Source organism: Rosa rugosa, chromosome 3, assembly GCF_958449725.1.
Source record: "Rosa rugosa chromosome 3, drRosRugo1.1, whole genome shotgun sequence".
Taxonomy (NCBI): domain Eukaryota; kingdom Viridiplantae; phylum Streptophyta; class Magnoliopsida; order Rosales; family Rosaceae; genus Rosa; species Rosa rugosa.
In genome coordinates, this window is record NC_084822.1 from 43,998,585 (window position 1) to 44,025,023 (window position 26,439).

General features: G+C 42.2%; 2 protein-coding genes across 2 annotated transcripts; both read left to right on the forward strand.

The window, feature by feature from the left end:
* The first annotated feature begins 344 nt into the window (after positions 1–344).
* On the forward strand, positions 345–1,453 carry LOC133737779 (protein LIFEGUARD 4-like). The gene is made up of 4 exons (XM_062165278.1): positions 345–633; positions 685–787; positions 933–1,126; positions 1,251–1,453. The coding sequence occupies exons 1-4, from the start codon at positions 345–347 to the stop codon at positions 1,451–1,453; spliced, it is 789 nt and encodes a 262-aa protein (XP_062021262.1).
* Positions 1,454–1,861: 408 nt separating this feature from the next.
* Positions 1,862–4,560, forward strand: LOC133738212 (uncharacterized). The gene is made up of 2 exons (XM_062165676.1): positions 1,862–2,669; positions 2,800–4,560. The coding sequence occupies exon 2, from the start codon at positions 2,832–2,834 to the stop codon at positions 3,858–3,860; it is 1,029 nt and encodes a 342-aa protein (XP_062021660.1). The 5' UTR covers positions 1,862–2,669; positions 2,800–2,831; the 3' UTR covers positions 3,861–4,560.
* The last annotated feature ends 21,879 nt before the right edge of the window (positions 4,561–26,439 follow it).

Sequence of the window (26,439 nt, forward strand, 5' to 3'; positions counted from 1 at the left end):
TGACTTCTCTACTTTGGGAATTATTGTTGAAGAAATTCAAGAATTGCTAGGTGATTTGCTTTCTATAGGTGTTCATCATACTTATAGGACCGCTAATCATGTTGCTCATAGACTAGCAGGATTTGGTTTTGATTCTGACATTCATATGGAATGGTTTTCTTAAGCTCCAGAGTGTGTCCTGGATGCCCTACAGTACGATTGTAATCGTATTATTCATTAATACAATTTCATCTTTACCTCAAAAAAAAAAAAAAAAGTCCAAACCATCACATTTCCCGCTCTTTTGCGCCAAACAAACACTATTACCCAATTCCACTAATTTTACAAAGAGCTGGAAGAGGATGATGACACCGAAGATCGACTTGGAAGTCGGAGAGATCCTCCGCCACCGCCGACTCTACCCGTCGATGGTGGACAGCCCGGAGCTCCGCTGGGCCTTCATTCGCAAAGTCTATGCCATCCCCACCGTCCAGTTCCTCCTCACCATCGCCGTCGCCGCCACCGTCGATTTGGTCCGTCCGATCGCCTACTTCCTCGTCAAAACCCTCGCCGGCTTGCTGTCAATATCACCGGCCGTCTTCATCATTGCCCTCGCCTATATAATAAGCTTAATTAGATTATTCTTTTTTGAGGGTTTTTTAATTATTTGGTCAAATGATTGGGAACATTAGGGTTTAATTGCAGTGCTGGTTGCTTTGCTCTTTTACGCCACTAAGCACCCGGTGAATAACCTCTTGATTGGGCTTTTCACCATCTGTCTTGGACTTATGGTTGGAGTGGTTGGTCAGTCCTCTTTTATTTACATTAAGATTTTGATAGGGAAATGGGGAATGTTTTGATTTGATAGTTTTGCTTTAGATTTTGATCAATTGGATCATGTATTTCTAGTGATTTGGGGATATATCTAGTTGCAATTGGGTGACATTGTGCAGTTTGATGAATTGGAAAACAGAGAAGGTGATTTTGGAGGCTTGGGGTCTAACCACTATGATTTTCATTAGCTTGACATTGTACACATTCTGGGCTGCAAGAAGAGGCCACGATTTCGGCTTTCTTGGTCCTTTTCTATTTGCAGATTTGGTTGTTCTTCTTGGATTTGGTTTGATTCAGTTATCGAGCTCTTTCTGTTTTGAGATGGTTCCAATTAATTCCAATGGTTGTGTGCAGGCTAGGTGTTCAGTTGCTGGGGTTTTTTTTAACTGTTTGTTGTATTAATCATCACATATATATATATATCTGGCTGGCTGCAGATTTTTCACCCTGTGGCATGGGTAAGATCAGTCGTATGATATACGGCATTGTGGGTTGTATCATCTTCTGTTACTACATTGTCTATGACACGGATAAGCTGATTAAGCGCCACCACTATGACGACTACATGCTGGCTGCAATCGAGCTGTATTTGGATGCGATCTACCTCTTCTCCAGTATGATCGCGGCTAGTGATAGCTAAGAAGGTTGTGCTCGATTGGTATTTTGATATTTTCCTATTCTTCCAGTCTACTGAATTTTTGTAAGATTTTTCTGGACCTATATCTGTTGCTTTAGTTTGAGATTTGTTCTCGTTAGGGTTTAGGCCGGTGTAATTGTGAATGTCCTAACGTCTCATAACCCCTGCACTAACTGAAAGTCTGTTGATATATAATTATATATCACATAGTGATCAATGCTTTGATTTCATTCAATGGAAACTGAGTCTCTTAGATCATTAGTCCTCTGACTCAGGTTGCTCTTGTTTCTACATTTTGCCTTATCTGTTTCAAAAGTGGCTACTAGTTTAAGGTACCTATTGTTAAGGTGATATAAGGGAGTCAAAGGTCAAAAGGTGCATCAGCAGCAAAGTGGTATAAATAGGGAAAATCTCTCTTATTGTAGTTAGTTGCAACCATTTTGTAAAGTTACCAAAAATTGAATACCAGTTCCTTCTCTGCTTTTCTCTCTGTTTTTCTTCGTCTTCTTCCTCTAGCTTAGGGTTGCTTCAATTTCAAGCTTTTTCACTGTGACTATGAATTTCAGCATGGTATCAAAGCTCATGGTAGCCTGACCTGTGCTCATTTCGTTTCTATCCGCTGCAATCTTCCTTTTGTTTGAGTACCAAACAGAAATTCCCAAATTACCAGATCAAGAACCCTAGAAATTGCTTCTTCATCATTTATACAATTACCAAATCAAATACCAAATTCCTGTACAACTACGAAGCAAAATCATCAAGCACCGATTTGAAGAAATCTCAGAGTTTTGATTAGATTTGTAGCTTTTCATTCTCAATTTCTCAGATACTTTACTCTTCACGAAGTTCGCTCGAAGATTCAAGGTGAATTTCATCCTCAAGATTCATTCTTGTAGCTGTTCTCATCAAGATCGATTTGGTATGGCGAACTCAAATCAACTTTGTGATGCTATCTCTGTTCGACTGGACGAAACAAATTACCCGACCTGGGTTTTCCAGATGCATCACTACCTTCGTGGCCATGGTTTACTGAAATATGTTGATGGGTCTCATCCTTGCACCCCAATTTCACATCTCTGGTGACAGTTCTCTCATTTCTGATAATACTGGAGCTTATGAAAAATGGTTGGAACAAGATAGTTTACTCATCTTCATGATCACGACTACACTTTCTGCAGAAGCTTTGACTTGGGTAATCGGTTGTCAAACATCTATGGAGGTATGGGTTACTCTCAAGCATAGATATGCTACAATTTCAGAATCTCATGTGATGAAATTGAAAAGAAATTTGCAATCTATACACAAAGGTTCTGATAGTATTGACCAGTACTTGTTGCGTTTTAAATCAGTTAGAGACAAATTGGCTGTTGCTGGGCTGTGTATGTCTGACCAAGATATTAAAGTTCTTATTCTTGCTGGATTACCTAGTGAATATGGCCACACAAGACAAATCATAAGAGGGAAAAATAATATAGCTTTGGAAGAAGTTAGGTCACTATTGCTCTCTGCTGAATATGAGATTGAACTGGAAAATAAAGCATTACCATTGTCTTCTCTTGCTGCTATGGTAGCACAAAATGGTGTTGTTAATTCCTCTCAAGCTATGCAGTATGGAATACCAAATACAGGGACATCATCTCATGCCATTTTTCCATCTCAATATGCTGGAAATTGGTCTTTGGCATCTACTCTACACACTGCTGCATCAAGTATGGGTTTAATGCCTACTGACTATGGGATACCAAAGAATTACATGATTTCAAGTGCTGCTATCAATGTGCCTAATGTTACCTCGAGTTGTCAAGACATGACTCCATTTACTACCAATTTTGGTGCCTCTCAGACAATGCTTACTTCTGGATACATGTTGAATTACAATATTGGTAATGGAAGTTGCTTTTCTGCACCTATACCTTCTTATGGCTATGCACCTCAAACTCGTGGTTTCATGCCCCAACATGACAATGGTGTTCATACTCCTGTTTCTCAGCAAGGTTTCTCTCAGAATAATGTGTCACAACAGCAGGATTCATTTTCACAAGCTTCAAACAACTCACACTCTGATGGCGGCTATGCAAAAGACAATTTGGGTTATCCCAATTTTCCAAACAAGGGTGCAAACTACTCTGACAGGAACCATGGCAACATGAATGACAACAATAGGCCAAGAAACAATGACATCTCATCTTTCAACAATCCTATTGTGTGCCAAATTTGTGAAAAACCAGGGCACAGTGCTTCCATATGCTATTACAGGTTTGGTGTTGAGGCTTCCACATCTATTGTTAAGTGTCAAATCTGCAAGAGACTTGGTCACAGTGCTAAAACCTGCAGATATAGACAACAATCAAACAACTCTGAGAATAGCCCAATATCTATGGTTGCTCGTAATAGCATCAATAACTTTTAGGTTCCATTATTTCACTCAAGTTCATCTCCTCTTGGTTCTGTTACACAAATGGAGTATTTGCCATCATTGAATTCCATGCCTACCAGCTCAAGATGTATTCCTGCACCTGGTATGCCAATTAATTTGCCTCTCAATGACCTCAATACTGCCTGTGTTGCAAATGTTGGTCAGCATATTGGTTTTTCTGGCCAGCCCCAAGTCTATCATCAAATCAGTAGTCCAGCCCAGAAAAATAGTGGGTTTTCTCATCAAAATGTCTCATTCCAGTCAACCACCGGTCTCACTCAACAGCAGCATTACCCTGCAATCAATGGTTATGCTACTAGCAATATCTATCAACAAAGTCAAGACTATATTGGAGACTTCACTTTGAATCTACTTTCTAATCCTCCATATGAGCCTAAAACGAAATGCGGACAGGTGTATCAGTTCATGGACATAATGCACTGGCTGCCGCTAATTCCTACAGGTTGAAACAAGTGTATTTGTTTCTTGTCACTGTTTTGTGCAACCTGATGATTGGTCCCCCAACCATCAGTTTGAGGGGGGATGTTAAGGTGATATAAGGGAGTCAAAGGTCAAAAGGTGCATCAGCAGCAAAGTGGTATAAATAGGGAAAACCTCTCTTATTGTAGTTAGTTGCAACCATTTTGTAAAGTTACCAAAAATTGAATACCAGTTCCTTCTCTGCTTTTCTCTCTGTTTTTCTTCGTCTTCTTCCTCTAGCTTAGGGTTGCTTCAATTTCAAGCTTTTTCACTGTGACTATGAATTTCAGCACATATGCTAAGGCACTAGCTTTGCCAAAGTGGGTAATTGTATGTGTAGCTGACCTTATGAACCTAGCTAGCTATAGGTTTTCAACTTTGCCTTCTGAAGGTTTGGTTCGTTGAATAGTATGCAGCTTCAAATTGAGTTTACAGGAAAAATAAGGCACACAGATTGTCCTTGGAGTTCAAGAGTTGTTTGCTTTTGCTCAGGACGTACTTTCCTTACATTACAAGTCTCCTGATCTCCAACATCCAAATAATGTTTGCAATCCTATCGCACATGATGCCTGCTCTTTCTCTTATTCACTATAGATATCGAGTAGCCTCGAAACTCCACAGCGCGTCCCTCTGATTCTTGCATGCAGGCTTTATGATTTCTCGGATTCTGTTTCCAGTCCTAGATAACAAGAGGCTGGTCTTTCCACGTATAGTTGAACAAGTGCCTTCGAGCCAGGCATAATGTCACAGAGGCAGTAACTTTTGGAACTGTATATAGAGCAAGTGCCTTTCAACACCACTGTAAGTTGGAATACAGGTAGTTACGACTTACGATCGAGATAGTAAGAACCAAGTACAGTAGCTAGGATATTTCTCTAACGTGATTGCTCTTTATCTTTATCATCAAGTGACAGTTTTGGTTCAAGATTATTAAACTCTATCCCTCATTAAAGTAGAGAATTTATGAGAGTAAAACCCACCACTAGGGTCAAAACTTTTCTCCACCGGACAAAATGATACCCAACTTTCAAAAGTGATCAAAATGATACCTAAATTTTTAAAAGTGATCAAAATGATATCTAAATTTTTAAAAACAAATCAACTTGATACCCAACTTTCAAAAGTGATAAAAATGATACCTAAAGTTTTAAAAACAAATCAATTTGATACCTCAGTTTATTTTTTTAGGGCTAAATACTGGTTACTACTCTGTGGTTTAGGTCCAAAATCAATTCAGTCCCTGGACTTCTAATTTCATCAAAAACACCCCTGTACTTTCAATTTTGATCTAATAGGTCCAATTAATTAATATTCTGTTATGGGTTTGTTTGGACCCAAAATGAGCATTTTTGCCTGACAAGGCACGTCTTGGAGAAATTGAGCCAAAGTCAGTGGCTCAAGCTATATATTGTCGACAAGTTCGAAATATATATTTAGAGGCTAAATAAAGCCTACTATGGAAGCATGAAAAGTCAACTTTAGCACATTTTCCTACTTCGGCTAGGAGAAACCGAGATAAACAAGGAAGGAGGGGTGGCAGACTGAATTAACTCTAAATGAGCTGAAACTCTGCAGATCCATTCTAGACAGCTCAAGGATCATTTCTTATGAAGAGTTCCAGAGCTAGTTTTGAGTGGAAGGCCTTCAAACAATCAGTCCAATTTTCTGCAGAAGCAAAACTGGAAAACTGGACCTGTAAGAGGTCCAGCAGCGTTTCCGGCCCAACCACATGGAAGAAAGCTCTAAAAATTTGCCACAATGATTTACACTCATTGTGGATCATTTGATGTGAAGAGGTCGAAGGCCCATTTTGAGTTCTTGGTGGGGATATAGCTGCAGCAAAATTGGAGCAGTAAGTGCTTAAACCTAACATTCCATTAGTGTTTAAGTGCTTAAACCTAACATTCTATTAGTGTTTTAAGTGCTTAAACCTAACATTCCATTAATGTTTAAGTGCTAAAACCTAACCCATTATGAGTTGTTTAAGGCCAAATAGTGTTGCTTGGTAGCCTATATATAGAGGCTACAACAAGTATCAAAAAAAACAACACAATTCAACAACATCTCTAAGATGATCTAAGTTCTCTCTAGAGCAACGTCTCTAAGAGCAACTCCTCTCCTTCTCTTTCTCTTATCGGTGATCACACTCCTAGTCCTAGTCTTCTCAGAAGCCGACTTTCAGTGCCACCAAACCCTCTGTCAACGTGCTTCGGTCCTAGTCTCCTCGGGAGCCGACGGTAGTGCCACGACCACAACGGTTACAGAACCAGCCAAGCAAGGGTAACGCCCTAGCAACCCAGCCAAGCTAAAGTCACGCTTTAGCAATATCTCAATACTTCCAGGTGATTTCGCTCTGCTCAATCTGCAATATTGAGTATCGACTTGTGAACAAGAAGAAACTTCAACAAAGTCTTCACCACGAGGCACAAAGAATCCCTCGACGAGGTTGGTGCTCTCCTCGTCTACAATCGCTTGATAGAAGTCAGGTCAAGGAACACCCCCGACGACCGCACTCGAACGGTGCTAGCACGCCCGCGCAGAAAAGAGACAGTTGACCAGCTGCAACAAAATTGGAGCCAAACATTTTGGCACGCCCAGTGGGACAACACTAGAGTCTTTTTGTGTTCGCCATCATTGGGATGCCAGGGGAAAATCTTTACCAAAAGAAATTCCTAAAGTGACAAGATGGCCAATGTTGCCACCATTGGCAATATTGACATTGATGACGAGTTCGAACCACTCATCATTCCACCAGATGCTAGCCTGGATGAGAGGCTTCGCATCCTTACAGTGCATAGTGAAAATTATGGGAAGCATCTGGCAGCTTCGATCATGAAAAGGGAACAACGAATTCGCGAGTTGGAGCAGCGAATGAATCAGAATGCTCAGAAAGCTAAAGAGCAGTCAAAAAAGCTTTTCTCGAGCAGAGACAAACAGACTGCCCAACCTGCCGCAAACATAACATCTGAGTTCACAACCTTGCGCAATGAGGGTTCCATCTTGGCTACCCAAGTCGGTTCACAGCAAGGAAAATTGAAAAGTCAAGAATCTGCTCGCGAAGAGGTGGTTTCTGAGGTTGAATTGCCTACAGATGGCGATAAACCTAAACGCCTCACTGGAGAATCACAGCCTTACACAGAGGCTGCTTTTGGAGAAGATGATCCACAAGATTGTTCTTCTGACAATAAAGTTGTCTCTGAACAAATATCTGAATTCTCCACTGACCCAGCCATATATGTGGCTACTGATCAGATTCTTGGGGGGCAAGATGGAGCTCATGTTCATTCTGTTGATCACCAAAATGAATTTCTTAAAAATTCTAATAGCCAAGCGGTGATTAAATATGATCTAGGCGACCAAATTGTCGTTTTTGAGGCTCTTGATCATGAGAATTCAAACCAACAAGTGGTCGTCTATAATGGCCAATCTGTGGCTAATTCTATGCCAACAAAGATACTTGGGGGGCAAGATTACTCCTCCTACGAGCTAAATTTCTTCCAATTTTGGCACGCGAAGTATCTTTGTTGCTTTCCTTCAAGCTCTCACAAGGGGGGTTTTCATGCTATAAATTTTTACGCATCTGAGCTTGGAGTGAAGTATAGATGGCCTCCCCCGTGGCCTTCTGGAGGTTAGCTAAACATAGTGCTGCTAACTTCTTTCTTTGTTTTTAATTTCCTATCAATTTTCAGTTTTCACTTTTATTTTCGTCATTTATATTAAAAAAAAAAAAAAAGTTGAATTTGGTAAGGGGTTGTGAATCATAACGGAATAGGTGAAGTCTCTTTTGTTAATATTGGCCTAAACTCCTTATTGATGCCTAGTTCAGGTCTCTTAAGGTTAAGGGCGGCTTTTATTAACACTTGTTGAACTGTCTTCACACTTATGACATTTCTCATCTTAGTAAGTATAGCCTATGTGAAATTGTGTCTAGAAAGGGGACAACGTTCATGACAGGTTCTTGAATCCAGAAGTGCGTGCAAATGGGCCTAAACCACTATGTGGGAGTAGCTCATGCCAAAATGGATTCTGCCTCTCTTGTTCGCCCTCCCCCACCTGGCCATTTCAGTAAGGTTGCCCAAAGGATTTGAAAGAAAATTTGTGTCTAGGCGACTATACTTGGGCCGCATGTCTACACATTGATTCACCTTATTGAATTCAGCTACTATATTAAAAAAAAAAAAAAAAAACATAAATACAACTCTTAGGGGACAATTCTAAGTGTTCCTACAAAGCTACTAAGCCGAGTCAGCGGCTCCGGAAACTTTTTCCAGCTTTGCCCTCGCAGGAAAGGCTGAGCTCAAGGGAAATGTGAGAGCCACCACCGTGACTGCCACCTCCATCGGAAGTAGTCTTCATATTGCCAAAGATGTCCTTACCATGCATGGGGAACAGAGGAAGGGTTTCAATCTCCATGTTCATAGATCCATAACCACCATAGTTCCCCATCTGCCCGTTAACAGCAATCATCACACCAGCAGAAGAAGCAGAAGCAGGTGCAGATGAATTGGCAACATTGTCATCACCAACAAGCCCTGATCTTTGCATGGGCACATGAACATCCGAAGTGGACTTCTTCTTCTGCTTCTCCCGAGCCCTTTGGTTCACGAACCAAAAATAGACGTTCTTGAATTCGATCTTGCCGTACCATTTCAGCTGGAGATAGATCCTCTCAACCTGCTCTACAGTTGGGGACCTAACTCCCTTATTGTAGAAAAGCTCCTTGAGGATTCTTATCTGATCTGTAGTGGGAGTCCACCTACTCCGCTTATAAAGCATGTTAGCACTACTCCCGGCTGCTTTGTTGCTTCCTCCATCCTCGGTTGGTTGCTGGGTTTGTGGTTCCATTGGTGATGGATTGAGAGAATGCGAGAATTGAAGAGTGATGATGATGAGTAATTAAGAAAGATTGCTGTTAGAAATATTCGAATTGATGAAATGATTTTGGGATTGGAAATTTGGGTTTATAATGTGGAGGAAGATATAGGCATGCAAATATCCACCCTTGGATGGACGGTCAAAGAGGAGTCAAATCGATGTCAGTAAATCGAGATTAGTGATTCCAAATCTCGGGAAAAAAGGGACTAGCAGCATGTGAGGAGCGGTTTTTGAGGAGTTAGCTATTATTAAAGGATTAATAGCATGTGGGGAAACCGAACGGTTTTCGAGGAGGTAACTGTTCTTTTCACGATATTATTTTTCACGACTGTTGTTTTTCAACGAGTGATTAGTGCCTTAAATCTCGGAAAAGAAGGAGTTATTGACGCTAAGAGTTTTGAGTTGGGAGCCAGCAAGTAGATCCAAAAAAAAAAAAAAATACATATTTTCTCAAAACCCTCGCCGCGAGGCTCTTTTTTACGCGGAACATATTTTAAAAAGTTCATATTATTTTCAATATACAACTATAGGGGCCTATATTTGGGGCCTTGCGAGACACAATTATTGGCTTCTCACGGATATTTGGATATCAGGATAAGAAAATATTATTGTATTCATAAAGTGGCTTTGCGGCCAAAAGCAGTTCATTCATTACAAAGCCAAAAGTGGCTACAATACAAAACAGAAATCTTCGGATATCTTCTGAATCTTTTCTCAAGTGGAAGCAGCTATGGAATCCAATGTCGGGTTGAGCCGCGCCATTATCTCAAGGAGGAGCAGACTTCAGGGAAGGAAAAAGAAAAGTAACGGAGCCCCCGCGCCCATTTACATGGAAGCGGTAGAGGAATACAACATAGGCTTGGCCAACGCCATTATCCATGAGAAGGGGAGACTCCAGTGAAAGAAAATGGAGCCCCTGAGCCCCCTCAATTGGAAGCAGCTATGGAATCCAACGCCGGGTTGAGCCGCGCCATTATCTCCTGGAGGGGCAGATAGTGAAGGAACCGAATATCAACTTGAGTCTCTGCACCCCCTCTAGCCATGGTAACCACCATTAGTTGGACGTGAAGTATAGGAACAACCATTCTATGGCTTGAACCCATTCCTTCAAAGAGTCCATCCCTTCTCATCCCTCCAAGATTCTATCAAGAAGAGAAAGGGGGAGAAGGAGGTGAGAACCAAAGCCCCTTCCATCTGGAGGGCACAACACGGGCCGGGTCCAGAAGGAAGAAAACAGAGGAGGAAAGACGAACCTCAGAGTGGCCGTCCTCCCTTTCTCCGTTTCACTCCGCGTGTAGGATTATGACAAAGATGATCTCGCATGATCGTGGATCCCACACTCGGAGCCCCCTCGCATTTCTAAACCAATCTGAAGCCTGGCATTGTTGTTGCAGGATTCCAGAAGGAGAAACAAGGGGTTGCCTAAGATTATGCCATAAGGCCTAACCCAGGCTTAAGATTACGCCATAAAGCCTAAAATTTAGAGGCTAAAGGTCATTTCATGAGGGGAAGATTTGTGAAGAAGGAGAAAAAGAAGCAAGGACTGAAAGGCCATTTCTTGAATATTCCAGAAAAATTGTTGTGAGTATTCCCTTCCCTAAATACAACTATTTATAGGGACTTCAGGCAAATCCCTACCCTTGGATGAAGCTCAATTTCAAAACCGATGTCAGTAAATCGAGAACGGTTTCCAAGAAGGTAACTATTCTATTCACGAGATTATTTTTTCACAACCGTTGTTTTTCAACGAGTGATTAATGCCTTAAATATTGGAAAAGAGAGGTAGCATGTGAGGAGACCAAACGGTTTTCGAGGAGGTAACTGTTCTATTCACGAGATTATTTTTTCATGACCGTTGTTTTTCAACGAGTGATTAATGCCTTAAATCTCGGAAAAGAGAGGATTAATAGCATGTGAGGAGACCGAACGGTTTTCGAGGGGGCCTACAGAGATTGGCTCACAAAGCTCAATTTCAAGCAAAGTTCCTCCACGCGGAGGTTCGCCGCAATAGCACTAGCTTCGGCCTGAGTGGCCCGTTCTCTGAGATGAGCCAGGTTGCGACCCATTTCTTCAGAAGCTGCCAGAGGTTCATCGAGTTGGGCTTCTTCTATAGAAATCGCATTTTTAACAAAGGCTAAACCGGTATGGAGGTCCTCGATCCGAAGTTTGAAGTCGGACCTTTGGATTTGTAGTTCCCGCAGGCGGTTGGTTCGCTCATTTAAAATACCGCGAGAGATGTCCATTTCTCGAGAGAGGCTATTCAAAGCTTCTCGAGTGTCATGAGCCTGGGCGTTCGCGGCCGGTTGACGTTGGCGGGCCTCACCAAGTTCATTCAGCAGATCGTCAATGGCACTAAATTGCTGCAGGGTCAATGCCTTCTCCTGGCAAAGATACCTTAGGGCTTCCAAGACTCGCGGGAGGATGTCAGTCTCCAATACCCGAGGACCCAGATGTTCGTAAAGCACCACCTTAGCCTCATCCACAGCAGAAAGAGGAGTTACCTCCAAAACCCTCATCAATCTCTCGAATCTGGTAGGAAGAGGAGGCGGCGGAGGCGCCACAGGATCACGAACCACCAATGCAAAAGGGTGGACGGCTTCCTCAGTTTCTTCATCTTCAATAGGTTGGTATGTCCCTTCAGCCGCGGGAGAATCTGGAAATTCAACTCGCGGCTCACCATGGGCAAGTGGAGCAGATTCAAGCACAGGGCCCTCGGCTTCGACGGTTGTCTTATTTATTCGCGAGACTTGGGGGGCACCACCACCGTCAGTATCATTTTCCATCTCTGGGGTGACTGTTCGGCCGATAGGACCCTCAGCGTTTGTATCCAGCTCCTCGGTACAAACAGAATTCTGGTTAGATTCAGAAATGTCAGAAAGCGGGGTTGGATCTAAAGGGAAATGGAAAGTATTGGCCAAACAGTGGCTTACTTCTCGAGCTGTCAGGTCAATATCTGGTACGTGGTCACCAAGAGGAAGAGGCCCCACCTCATTCACCTCTTGAACCTCTAGTGCCACGAGAATCTCTGTCGTCATCAGTTCCTCATAAGCGGCAGAAGTCTCAGAGTGGCTTTCCACGCTTTCATCCTCCGAGGAGTCGTCATTAGAGATCGTTATTAGAATGGTAGGACCTTGCAGATGCTCTGTAGATGTAGGAGATGGAAGAGGTGCCACGGGGTTAGTTGATGCTTGAACTAGCGAGAGAATTGGCTCTTCTGCAGCGGCTGAGGATCCAGCCTCACTCAGGCAAGAGGGATCAGTGGTCCTCTGACGGACCTGTCAAAAGATACATAATGAAGATCCTGCCAAGATTCTAAAATTTAAATAAAATAAAACAGGGCCAGAGCTTACCAGCCGCATTGACAGAGGCTCGTCATCCTCAAAGTCCTCTTCAGCGATTTGGGCGCGACCGCGTTTGCAAGTATGAGCAGCAATTACCTGCACAGAAGAGGAATCACAACTCAGAAAATAGAAGGGGTCTGGAAAGCCAAATGTACAAAGTCAGAATTAGTCTGGGGCAGTTTACCTCAGCAAGGCTCACATCGTCATCATCAGAGGACTCCCCCTCAGGAGGCTCCTCGGCTACTGCCTTCTGTTTCCCGGCCTGAGTAGAGGCTGCCCTGCTCCAGGTGGTACGCTAAAAATAAAACAAATTCACTTAGCAATAAGGATTGATACTCAAGCCAAGGAAAAGGAATGGTGAAGAAAGACAAAAACATACTGTTGCCCTAGGCTCGTGGATTTGTATCCCTGGACGCGATGAGCGAGAAGGTAGAATAGGTCGCGGGGGTTGTGCTGCAGGGTTGGAGAAGCGCTCAAGAATCTTGCGGTCCTCCGGACCAGGACTAGTCATGCCACGAAAGATCAGGACGAAGAGTTCGTCATGTGGCGGGTCCCAACAGTTCACGGACACTTCTTTCCACCAATCAGCATAATCATTGTCTACATCATTGAGGGGGTACAGCGCTCTGACCCAAAGGGGAATCACTATCAAAGTAAACCGACTTTGAAAGGGGGTAGACCTAGGTGGGGCTAATCTCCGCCAAGAGGTGTAGTAATTGGCAGAATCAACCAGAGGCCAGGGTACCAACTGGGCCAACCCAAATTGGCGAGCAAAGTGGTCAGGGGCATAGAGCTCATAACTTACGCGGTCAGTGGCAAGACGAATATCCAAGCAGGAGATGGCACGACGAAAGGCCAGGAGGGCTCTTTCGCTATGATCCCGTCCACTGGGCAGAAAGCCATCATCAAGGGGAGGAGGAAATCGCCTAGAAAGGACTATTTTTGGGTCTGGCATCTCTCCCAGAAAGTACAAGAAAATAAAACACTCGGAGTAGGGTGGAGCTCGATACTTTACGTTGCGGCAAAGCCAGTTCCCCAAAAGGGAATCAACTGGAGGTTCCTTTGGAATATCACCGCGACGGAAGAGAGGGAAATAAATCTGCAGCCAAAAGGCAAGGATCCAGAAGGGGCCACTAATGTCGGTATCAAATGGGCGCATTACGGCTCTATAAAGGGAGCGATATAACGCACCCAATACAGGTTGCCCAAGGCCAACACAAATACCATTGTAGAGAGCAGTGGCCAGAGAATTCCAAGGCCCAGTAGGTTTGTTGGAAGAAGTGCAAAAGATAAATTTGCAAAGCCAGAATTCCAGGAATGCAATACCTCCTGTATGGTCACGCCGGGTGCAGTAATAGTCGCGCCAGGATAGCTAGGATCTGCTGTGATGCCCTCGACCAGCCATATCCATTCTCAAAGAAAATTGAGTGCCATCAAACTGACCATGCACATAGGGGTCAAAGTCAATGGGCAACCCCGTGATGGTAAGAACATCCAGCAGAGTTATGCTCATCTGCCCAAACCGGAAATCGAATGTATTGCTGGAGGTGTTCCAGAAGCAAAGAGCGGCGGCTAGCGGTGCAGGGCTAGTATTATTGGGAAGACAGAAGCATAGATCGATGGTTTGGGTGATACCCACCACATCCCATCGGGCCAAATCTCTCGCTCGGACCTCCTGATACCAAACATTTTCCTCGGGAGCGACGGTAGGCCAGTAGCCCACTTTCCTCCTTGGTCCCCAACAGCTAAAATCACCAGGAACCTGCCGAAGAGCCGCTATGGGACGGCGGATGGGAAGCGCATAATAGGCCATAGCATCATCTGGCAAACGATCGCGAGGTGTGGGACCTAGACTCGCTTGACTATCACCGCCACCAAAGCCCATCAGTCGACTTCTCTCCTCTCCGGTCTGACTTCTACATCGAACACTCATGTTAGTCCGCCAGGCGAATGCGGCTTTCTCAGTGATTTCATCTGCCTGATCGATAACGAATGGTTTCTTGGATGCCATTTCTAGGTCGCAGAGAATACTTCTCCAATACGCCTTGATTTATAGCTCAAATATGTTTGGAGATTAATTTATTAGCTGGGCCAGTAAGTGACCCTAGTTGATAATTAATGAGTCATTATTCCATCTTGAGAATCGCATCTAAGGCGACAGTGAAGACACTTCTCCAATACGCCTTGATTTATAGCTCAAATATGTTTGGAGATTAATTTATTAGCTGGGCCAGTGAGTGGGCCTAGTTGATAATTAATGAGTCATTATTCCATCTTGAGAATCGCATCTAAGGCAACAGTGAAGATATTCCATCTTTTCCTACCACCGCAGGGCCAGCATAGTGGCCTGATGTTTTTTAAATAAAACATGATTAAAACCGATGCGGTTTTAGATGCTAAAGTTGCAGCAAAATATGGTGGTTTCACTTGGTCACACGTCATGATGACGATAGCCATGATCCAATCATCCTCTTTGGCATAAGACTCGCGAAGGATTAAATGAAAGCAAACAGTTTGCTATTTTGCATCTTATTTCGCCAAGTACTATAGGCCTTGATCTAGCCAGGAAAGCGGCTCCAACACCTACATTTGAGAAAATCAACAGAGAGCCAGCAAACAAGGCAGATACTTGTTGCTATACACATAGCGAAGCTACCACCAAGGAAGAGAAGGATCCTCATTCGCGATCAAAAGCAGTCTCCTTCGCATGGGGGGCACGCTAAATTTTTGATTGCCTACAACCTGCCCAAGTTTCGCTAGATCCATGGGGGGCAATAAAGTTGGCAAAGGAAGCGTCAGTTCATGACAGAGGCATTTCAGATTACGGCATTCAAGCTTTATGGCCTATTTAGAGGCCTATATGGAAACAATCAAGCTAATACAAGTGGTTTTGGAGCGACAACATTATAAGAGTAGTGCTGATTCAAGACCTCTTCAGTCAAGACGAAGACCTTTGACTTCGAGGTCTGGGGGGCAATGTTTGGACCCAAAATGAGCATTTTTGCCTGACAAGGCACGTCTTGGAGAAATTGAGCCAAAGTCAGTGGCTCAAGCTATATATTGTCGACAAGTTCGAAATATATATTTAGAGGCTAAATAAAGCCTACTATGGAAGCATGAAAAGTCAACTTTAGCACATTTTCCTACTTCGGCTAGGAGAAACCGAGATAAACAAGGAAGGAGGGGTGGCAGGCTGAATGAACTCGAAATGAGCTGAAACTCTGCAGATTCATTCTAGACAGCTCAAGGATCATTTCTTATGAAGAGTTCCAGAGCTAGTTTTGAGTGGAAGGCCTTCAAACAATCAGTCCAATTTTCTGCAGAAGCAAAACTGGAAAACTGGACCTGTAAGAGGTCCAGCAGCGTTTCCGGCCCAACCACATGGAAGAAAGCTCTAAAAATTTGCCACAATGATTTACACTCATTGTGGATCATTTGATGTGAAGAGGTCGAATGCCCATTTTGAGTTCTTGGTGGAGATATAGCTACAGCAAAATTGGAGTAGTAAGTGCTTAAACCTAACATTCCATTAGTGTTTAAGTGCTTAAACCTAACATTCCATTAGTGTTTTAAGTGCTTAAACCTAACATTCCATTAATGTTTAAGTGCTAAAACCTAACCCATTATGAGTTGTTTAAGGCCAAATAGTGTTGCTTGGTAGCCTATATATAAAGGCTACAACAAGTATCAAAAAAACAACACAATTCAACAACATCTCTAAGATGATCTAAGTTCTCTCTTGAGCAACTCCTCTCCTTCTCTTTCTCTTATCGGTGATCACACTCCTAGTCCTAGTCTTCTCAGAAGCCGACTTTCAGTGCCACCAAACCCTCTGTCAACGTGCTCCGATCCTAGTCTCCTCGGGAGCCGACGGTAGTGCCACGACCACAACGGTTACAGAACCAGCCAAGCAAGGGTAACGCCCTAGCAACCCAGCCAAGCTAAAGTCACGCTTTAGCAAGATCTCAATACTTCCAGGTGATTTCGCTCTGCTCAATCTGCAATATTGAGTATCGACTTGTGAACAAGAAGAAACTTCAGCAAAGTCCTCACCACGAGGCACAAAGAATCCCACGACGAGGTTGGTGCTCTCCTCGTCTACAATCGCTTGATAGAAGTCAGGTCAAGGGACACCCCCGACGACCGCACCCGAACGGTGCTGGCACACCCGCGCAGACAAGAGACTGTTGACCAGCTGCAACAAAATTGGAACCAAACAGGGTTTAAGTTATAGTTTGATTATTTGTTGAAAAACTATTTATTTGATAGATTTCTAATAGTGGGACTCAGTCCAAAATTGACTATGCCGGCCACCTCAACACCACATCATAAAATATAAGTCATATATGAGCCACGTCAACAAGTTAAATGACTCAATTGTCGGAAGACTAACAAATTGGACCTATTAGATCAAAATTGAAAGTGCAAGGGTGTTCTTGATGAAATTAGAAGTTTAGGGACTGAATTGATTTTGGACCCAAACTACGTAGTAGTCAGTATTTAGCCTTTTTTTTTTTAACTTCTTTGTTAAATCAAATGCAAAATCAAGCACAAAAATTGAAGTAATTTGTGGTCAGAGGGCCGTCAATCATCTATAACCCAATCTTCGATCTTCTTCTATAGAAAAAAAAATCTTCCATTCAATTTCAATTCTACCATCGATCGTAGAAACAAATAAAATTCGGATGTTTCCCAACTTCTAAAGAAACAAAGAAAAATGGGAAGAGAGAGAGAGGCAGAGATAGAAGAAGAAGAAGAGAATTAACAAAGTAAAATAAAAAATAATTGAAAATTAGTTTTTTGTGTAAAATATTATTATAACCCCATAAAATACTGCACCACACGTGATCAATTTTAACAAAAAGTTACAAAAAATTAAACCGAGGTATCAAATTGATTTGTTTTTAAAACTTTAAGTATCATTTTGATCACTTTTGAAAGTTGGGTATCAAGTTGATTTGTTTTTAAAAAATTAGGTATCATTTTGATCACTTTTAAAAATTTAGGTATCATTTTGATCACTTTTGAAAGTTGGGTATCATTTTGACAGGTGGAGAAAAGTTTTGACCCTAGTGGTGGGTTTTACTCAAAAAGGTATTAATATGAGCATCCAGAGATAATTACGTACTAAACAAGAATTGTATTATTCTATTTTGTAATAGAAATGAAACTTTTGTTATTTCAAAAAAAAAAAAAATGAAACTTTTGTCTTATGAATTGAAGTGCAAATTATGTAATTTGTATAGTAGATTATTATCACATATTATCTGTTATAATTTTCTGTTCTCAAAGAAGAATAAAGATAGTTGTTCGGTCTTATGCTTGGGTGCTGTTTGTTAGTAGTCCCCCTAAATAAGAACATAATCCACAAAAGAATAGAGTCACTTAAGCCTAATTTGGCTTGTCGTGCTTATGAACTTATGGCTTATAATTTTATAAAATAGGGTTTTTGACCATTTACCCTAATTTTAGGGATTTTTTTCTCCCTTAGACCATCCACTTATTTGCTTCCCACTTATCCATAAAGACTCTAATAAGGTTTTCCTTAATACCTAATTAAGTTTTTTTGTTTTTTGTTTTGTTTCTTTGTTTAGACTATTTTGTCATCGCCCCTTTGTTACACACACAGAGAGAGAGAGAGAGAGAGAAGCCATATGAAACTTAACTGGAGTCCGGTCACGGGCAGCCGGACTCCGGTCTCCTATTGCCGAAATCAGGTCACCGATTTCCAATCGTCGGACTTATCTGAAAACCTCGCTAGATGTCTCCAAAAAGGTCTTCGGATATCTCATAGGTAACTGGAGAGGTTTATAGCCCCCATAATAAACATTTATTGGGGGGCAATAAAAGTTTATGAAACCTTGCCGGAGGTCTCCAAAGAGGTCGTCAGAGATCTCATAGGTCGCTGGAGAGGTTTATTGCCCCCCAATAAACATTTAGGTCGCCTAAATGAGAACTGATCTTTCTAAAATTAGACAAATACAACTCTTTGATTAAAGAAAAAGATGAGGAGATTACATTAGTACAAAACTTTTATTGGAGGGCAATAAGTGTTGGAAAATGTTTTATTGCCCCCTAATAAACGTTTTTTCCTTGTGCCCCTATTTTACCCAAAAAAGAAAAGAAAAAGGAGACGAGGCCTGATCGAATTCGACTCTGTCACTGTCAAAAAGCGCAAGTACAGCTACAACTTCGCTCTGGTGTTCAAGGAATTTGAAAAGTCGAACTGGTTCGATTGGAATTGTGCACCATCGTCGAGGATGAAGATGATGATAGCGGTGCACGGCGGCGACCTCCGATTCCAGAAGAGCAGCTGTTGATGTCGAACCTAGACCGGTTATGCATGTTTCCGATCCAGTACCCGGAGGCGGAAGAAAAGCAGATCGAGGCGGAGGTAGAGGGGGACCGACTGACTGAGATTTTCCAGAAGCTGGCTGAGGCGGCGATTTTGCAGAGAGAGAGAGCCGGTTTTGTGGTAGAAGAAGGTGGACTTGATGTCGTGGAAGGAACGCTGAAAATTTCACCGGCGATGCAGAGTAGGTAGGTGGCAATGTGGCGGAGCTTGGCGAGATCAAATCAAGAGAGAGAGAGAGAGAGAGAGAATACCGGTGACGGGGTCGTGCTGGAAAGAGTGGCATGATGTAGTTTATTAATTAGTTGAGGGCAGAATAGTTATTTTACTTTAAATTGGGTTAGTGGGAATAAAAATACGTTGTTGGGGTAAGTGGGATAATTTTGACTCAATTTGGTGCTTTGGGTCAAGGACCCCAAAAAATAATTTAAATTGTAAATTCGGTTTGGTGGTACAAAAGCTAGCCACTTATAAAACACGCTCCCACTTCCCCATATAGATTATAGAAGCTGGGTGCTTGTATACTTTTAAATGTCATCCAACTTTTGTCTAATATACCCATGTTGCCAACTTTTGACTTTACAACACTTCTAAAAGCAAAATTACCAAACACTCAGCTACTTAATAAACTTCACAGCAAATTATTCACATAGCACAACTAAGACTGCTTTTAAATTAATCACCTCAGGGCCAAACTAGGCCTTAGTCACAATGTCATCTTTTATCTTGTTATATCTAAACTCGAATTTCTTGCAATATTAATGATTCCTTCGCTTCCTAACCAAGTAAAGCTAGCTAGCTTGGTAACCCAGAGATAGGGATAGCTCTATCACTCCTTTTTATTTTCTTGTTTAATTTTTTGTGCTTTGTTTAAGCCTCTCCTTCATTTGTTACACACAATAATTTTCCGCTCTTAGTTTCCCTGAAAATCCTCCAAGATGATGAACTGCTGGTCCTTCGTTGGCAAAGTCTACACCATCCTCACCTTTCAGTTAGTCGCCACCCTCGGCGTCGGTGCCACCTTCAGATTGGTCCCTTCAATTTCCCACTTCTTGCTCAAAACCCATGCCTGCATTGCCATCTCCGTCATCATCATCCTCACACCCTTCGTTGGTGCGCTTCCTTTTCTTCTTTCTCTTCCTTTAGCGTTTTAGGTGGGCTTTGGTTTTGACTGTTTGTTGCTTTGGCTTGATCGACCACAGTGCTGATCCCAATGCTTTGTCTCAGCCATCTCAAGCCGGGTAACTGCTTCTTGATCGCAATTTTCACTGTCTCCCTTGCTTTCCAAGTCGGAATTGTTTGTGTACTCACTCCTAGTCAGTATGTGCTGATCATATTCTTTGTTGTTCGACTTTTGATATAGTGGTTGAGTATTGATCTTGCGGAATTTGTTAATGTACACTTATAGTGGGATAGTTAAATTCAAAAAATATATCTTCTTTTTTTTTTTTTTTTTTTTTTTCTGATTTTACAACCATAATTGGTTCACATTGTGTAATTTTTGTTCAATTGGTAACAAGGACGAAGCCAAGTGAAGGGTAGCCCAACCCAAAATTCTTCCAATTCTTTACATTGTATAAGTGTGCTACTTAATCAAGGCTTAGACTTTGGTTCAATTGGCAAAGTGACAACTTCTCTATCTCTTTTTGAAGTTCTGACATGGATTCGAGTCCCCTAGGCTGTTTGTTCTGACTTGGGTTCGAGTCCCCTAAGTTGTTTTGTTTGTTATTAACCCATATCTTTCTCCCTTTTTTGCATCGTTTTCTTTTTTTTAGTTCCTGTTCTTCTTCTTCTTCTTCTTTTTTGCCTCTTTCCCCATTTTCTCCTTCCCTTTACTCTTTTTTTTCCCTTCTTTTGTTACAACTTTTCTATCAGTTTTTCCTATAAGCAATACTAAAAATTTCTTCTCTTAAAGGCAAATCTTGTCTGTTTTTCTCTTTACCCCAAATCTGCATCTTGGCTACGTCCCTGATTGGTAACAGGGATGGTGATTTTTGGAGTCCGTGTTTATAACACGCTGTGGCTTTTGTTACTCTCACACTAGCTTTTGTTACTCTCACACTACACACATTGTAGTCATAGCTTGCTAGGACCTTTCTAATAAAGTAATTTGGGGTTCACATCCAAAACCAATTGGAAATGGATGGAGTGGTCCAAACTCTTATAAACCCATAGGCAAGGTCCCATTTTTCCCACGTGGGATGTATATATTCTCAACACTTTCCTATTTGAAGCCTTGCTTTGTCTGGTTGTCTATGCACTCATTCAGGTATGTATCTTGTGCTTGTTTGAACTTTGAACCGTCTAGGCACTTGCTTGTGTTTCAATTTTTCAGGTTTTCGAGTACTGTTGCGGTTTGTGAAAATTGATATATGATGTGGCTAATTGGTTGCAGGCATTTTTCCCTCTTGGTAAGATCTATGTGACGATATTTGGAGCCTCTGTTTGGGTTTTAATTAGGAGGAGAAACTGTAAATCCCGCAGTATATACTAGGGGTGGGCGTTTAAGGCCGAAAACCCGAGAGACCGATCCGATAACCCGAGAAACCGATGGATCGGGTCGGGCTTTGCACTGTTTTTTCACAGTCCGGGCTAAGACCGAACCGAAAGCTAAGAATACGGGCCGGTCTCGGTTTCTAATATTTCCAAATTCGGGTAACCCGAACCGGCCCGACTATTTGAGCATGTATACGTGTCAAGCTTTCATTGGTCATTAATTAGTCCCAAACCTAAGTCAAAACAGAAAACACGACCTCACTTCGACAGTTCGACCTCACCTCATTTCTTCCCCGAAACCCTAGCTCCCAAAGCCCCAAACTGTTCTTCCCCAATTGACCAACTCGTGCCCAATTTCTTGATTTTCTTCCCTCAATCGAGTGTTTATTCGATTCCCTGTCCAATATTCTGGCTTCGATTCCCTCTCCAATCTGATTCTCTCTCCAATTTCTTCAATTCTTCCCCAAAATCTGGCAAGGATGGCCTCACCTGAGACAGCAGCAAAGTCAGCAACAAGCATGGCTTCTGGGGGCGCTGGAAATGCTATCATTCCGGCAAGTTCAACAGCGGAAGCAAGTCAGTCCAATCCAGCAAGTTCAACAGCTCTACCACCTGTTGACCTGAAATGGACGGGGAAGAGGAAGAAGGGTGACAAGCCTGGAAAGTTTCGATCCGAAGTTTGGCTGCACTTTGAGAAGATTGAGAAGCCTGTGTTCGAAACAGTTGATGGGAAGATGCAGCAAGTTCGAACTGTCACTCGTGCCCAATGTAAGTATTGTTCAACCGATTTGGCTTGTGATCCATATGATAATGGGACTAGTTCTCTTAGGAGACACATTCAAGATGTTTGTAAGAAGTATCCGGGTAGGGCTGACATAGAGAAAGGGCAGACGTTATTGGGTGGTGATGGGAGTGTCAGTGTTAGTGGTGAACCTAGTCTAGCTGTTACAATGTGGTCACAAGATCGGTGTAGGGTAGCTGCAGTTGAGATGATTGTGATGGATGAATTGCCATTTAGCGCAATTGAAAGGAAGGGTTTTAGGCATTTTTGTTCAGTGGCTGTCCCAAAGTGGGAGGTTCCATCTAGGAGAACAATAGTGAAACTGTTTTTGAAGATGTATGATGCAAAAAAGGTGGAGTTGAGGAAGGAATTGCAGAGTCATAGTGTGTGTTTAACCACTGACACATGGACATCAGTGCAAAACATAAACTACATGGTGCTAACTGCTCATTTTATAGATTATGGATGGAAGATGCACAAAAGAATTCTCAACTTTTGTGTAATTAGTAATCATTCGGGCAATAGCATAGGGAAGCTTATCGAATCATGCTTGATTCAATGGGGTATCGAGAGGGTTTTGACAATTAGTGTCGATAATGCCGCGGCTAATAAGCATGCAATTGATTATGTGAGGAAGAAAATGGTGAATTGGTCGAAGAAGCCGGTTTTAGGAGGGAAGTTTCTGCATGTGAGGTGTTTGGCTCACATTCTCAATCTCATTGTGAGATCAGGACTCACAATGTTAGATAGGTCAGTGGGTTCGATTAGGAATGCAGTTAAGTATGTTAGGAGCAGTTCATCGAGGCTTGAGGTGTTCAAGAAGTGTGTTGAGAAAGAGAAGCTGGAATCTAAGAAAATTTGTGTCTTAGATGTCCCAACTAGGTGGAATTCGACATTTATTATGTTGGAGACTGCCCTAGAGCTGAAGAAAGCCTTTTATAGGATGGCTGATGAAGAGGACAGCAAGTACGATAGCTATTTTGATGAACCTGAACCTGAAGACAATGATGGGGATCTTGAAGATGGTTTTGTAGTGGTTGATCTGAAGACAAGAAAGAGGATTGGACCACCAAATGAACATGATTGGGAGAAAGCTGCAATATTTGTGCAGTTCTTAAAGGTCTTCTATGAGGTAACCTTGAGAGTTAGTGCATCAAACAAGCCTACCTCACATCGAGCATTCCATGACATTGTAAGCATTCAAGCTGAGATAGAGGACTTGTTTGATAGAGATGAAGAAGAGTTTGAGCATGAAGCACACAGAACCCTTTACCAAATGGCTGTGAAGATGAAAGCCAAGTTTACAAAGTACTTTGACAAGCTGGAGGACATGAACCAACTTCTTTTGGTAGCTCTCGTATTGGATCCTAGGTATAAGCTTAGGAATTTTGGCAGTACTTGTCGGGATATGCTTGGATATGATGGTTTGCAAGTTAAGAAGGCATCGGAAGAACTGAAGGAGTTGGTTGTGCAGCTTACTGACTTGTATGCATCTTCAAATGGACCTCAGAAAGGTAAAACAAGTTCAAGGAGTGGCATTATTGGTGGAAGGACTGGAAGCAGCAGCTCTAGTACAAGGACCTTGAGTGGCAAGAGGGCTGACATGTTGAAGAAATGGAAAACAGAGTTGAGAGAGTCAGAAGAGGTGGTTGTACAACATGAAGTGGACAGATACTGTCTTGATCCAATTGAAGATCCACCTGAAGAAGAGGATTGGGACATTTTGATGTGGTGGAGGCTTAATGGAGTGAAGTACCCAAATCTGCAACTTGTGGCCAAAGATGTGCTTGCTATCCAAGTTAGTACAGTGGCTTCTGAAAGTGCCTTTAGTACTGGAGGTAGGGTAATTGATCCCCATAGAAGTTCAATGACTCCAAGAACTGTGGAAGCCCTCATATGCATGCAAAATTGGATCAATTCTACCAGCATATCCGAGATCGAGTACTTTCCAACTACCGAAGAGTTCGAATTCTATTAAATTAAGAATGGAAAAAGGTGCGTGATTGTTTCAAACTTTCAGTACATTACTTGTGAAGTTTTTTTTTTGGTTCTGCATTGAAGTGAACTAACTATGAGTATGTACTTTTGGTGCAGAACATCAACTTGAGGATACTGCCTCAAGTGAAAAGGCTCGTGTGGGAAAGCTCTCAAAGGCTGCAAAGATAACAATCGATTGTGATGCAGCAGAGGCTTCAAATACTTCCTCTTGAATGCTTGATGCATGATTGCAGGTTACTTACTGTCTTATTGTGTGTTTTTTTTTTAATGTTCTTTAACATCTTTCAATTGTGTGATTGTTGGAATTATTACTGTTTTGATGATTTTCTCTAAGTTTATTCATTCTTTGATTGTGGAAACTTTAGCAGATGTGGGTAGCAGATAATCAAATATTGATATTAGTAGATGATATTGCATGAGATAAGGCTTAATATGTTTGTTAATCAAATACGATTGATTTTTGGGTTCAGTTGTATCTTGTTTTGAAGTGATAGCACAATGAGATAATTCAATCTGTTTGAATCAGTTGGTTTAATCCCTAGAGTATTGAATGGATGGCCAACTTGGTTTAGTTCTCTTTTTCCTCATGTTAAGGCATCATTATTGCGCTACATTGATATAAATTTGATGTATTGTGGAACATATTGAGCAACTTGATTTCTGTTATGTAATAGACTATGTAATTTTCATGATTTGATAAGTTGTTGTCGGAAAGGTTGTGAATTGTTCATGCATTTTTTGTTTTGCCATCAGTGATGTGATTTATATGAATTTCAGAATTTCTATTGACTGAAAGTATATCAATGTGTTGAAATCCAAATGATAGCAACATTGTGTTGAATTTATGTTGAAATCCAAATGATAGCAGCATTAATTGTGATGAATTTATGTTGAAATCCAATGTGCAGAATTTCTATTGGAGGCTTGGAACAATGTGAATTGCTGCTATTGGAAAGTGGTCTTGGAGCATGGCTTGTGCAATTCTTTAATCCTTTGTTTGATTGAAGTCATTGAACTGCAATCCTTTATGGTCATTAATTTATTTAATTCAATTGGACAATTTCAGTTTGTTCTATTTTTTTTTTCAGTTAAAACTTGTAGTAATTTGCCGGTGTGAGTCAACTTGTGGGCTTGTGGCTGTTCTGTTATTCTGCACCATAGCTGTTCTGGCAGTCGAAACCCTAGGTATATATACCAGGTTTCAAGGATGAATTAAGGACCTCTCTCATATCAATCAATCCTAGCGATTACAAAGCCTCCCCGGAGCAAACCTTCAACCTCGTTGAAACCCGGTGACCGCCCGCCAGTCCTAGTCTCTCTAAGAGCCGACTGTCAGCATCACCAGATCAACCCGGCGACCGTACTTCCAGTCCCAGTCTCCCCAGGAGCCGACTACGAGCGCAACCGCCACCGTTACTACCAGCGAAGCAAGGGTAACGCCCTCGCAACCCAGCGAAGCTAAAGTCACGCTTTAGCGCAACCCGTGCTTTCTCCAAACTTCCCAGTGATTGCTCTGCTTAGTCTACAACACTAAGTATCAATTCGGTGACGCGAAGAGATCACACCCAAAGTCCTTATCCGTAAGGCAGAAAGTCCTTTCCCGGAAGGCTAGAGAAGAACCTTGTGGCGAGGTTGGTGCTCTCCTCGTCCATAACGCTTGAAGAAGAAGTCAGGTCAAGGGACTACCCCGACGACTGCACCCCACGGTGCTGGCACGCCTGCGCACACGCTCAAAAGAGACAGTTTGCAAGCCAACTGGTTTTTGCGCCAAACATTTTGGCACGCCCAGTGGGACCAACTAGTGTCTTTTCGTGAACGTTAGCCATTGGGAAGTCAAGCGAAAACCCTTACCAAAAGGGCTACGCTAACTGCTCAAAGCATAAGACCTCCGGTTACACACCGCATTCTCGTGCGGAGTGTCGTGGTCTTTCTGAAGAACAAGTTATTCAACGATTCTCTCTCCATTCCGAATCCTCCAATATGTCAACGGAACAAGGAGAGAATCACCAGACCACTGCTGAGGGTCAAATTACTACTGCTACTCAGGCCAATGAGCCTGTCACTTCCACTACCTCCAACACAGTGGGGAGTAGAGGAATAGAGGCTTTCGTTGCGAAGCCTATTCCAGAGGGAGCAACAACCGAGGTCGCGCTCGCGATCATGAGGGAAAACGTCGAAAATCATAGCAGGTGGATCGCCGCTGATTTTGAAAGGGAAAACTCGAGGACAAATAAGATTATACGTGAGATA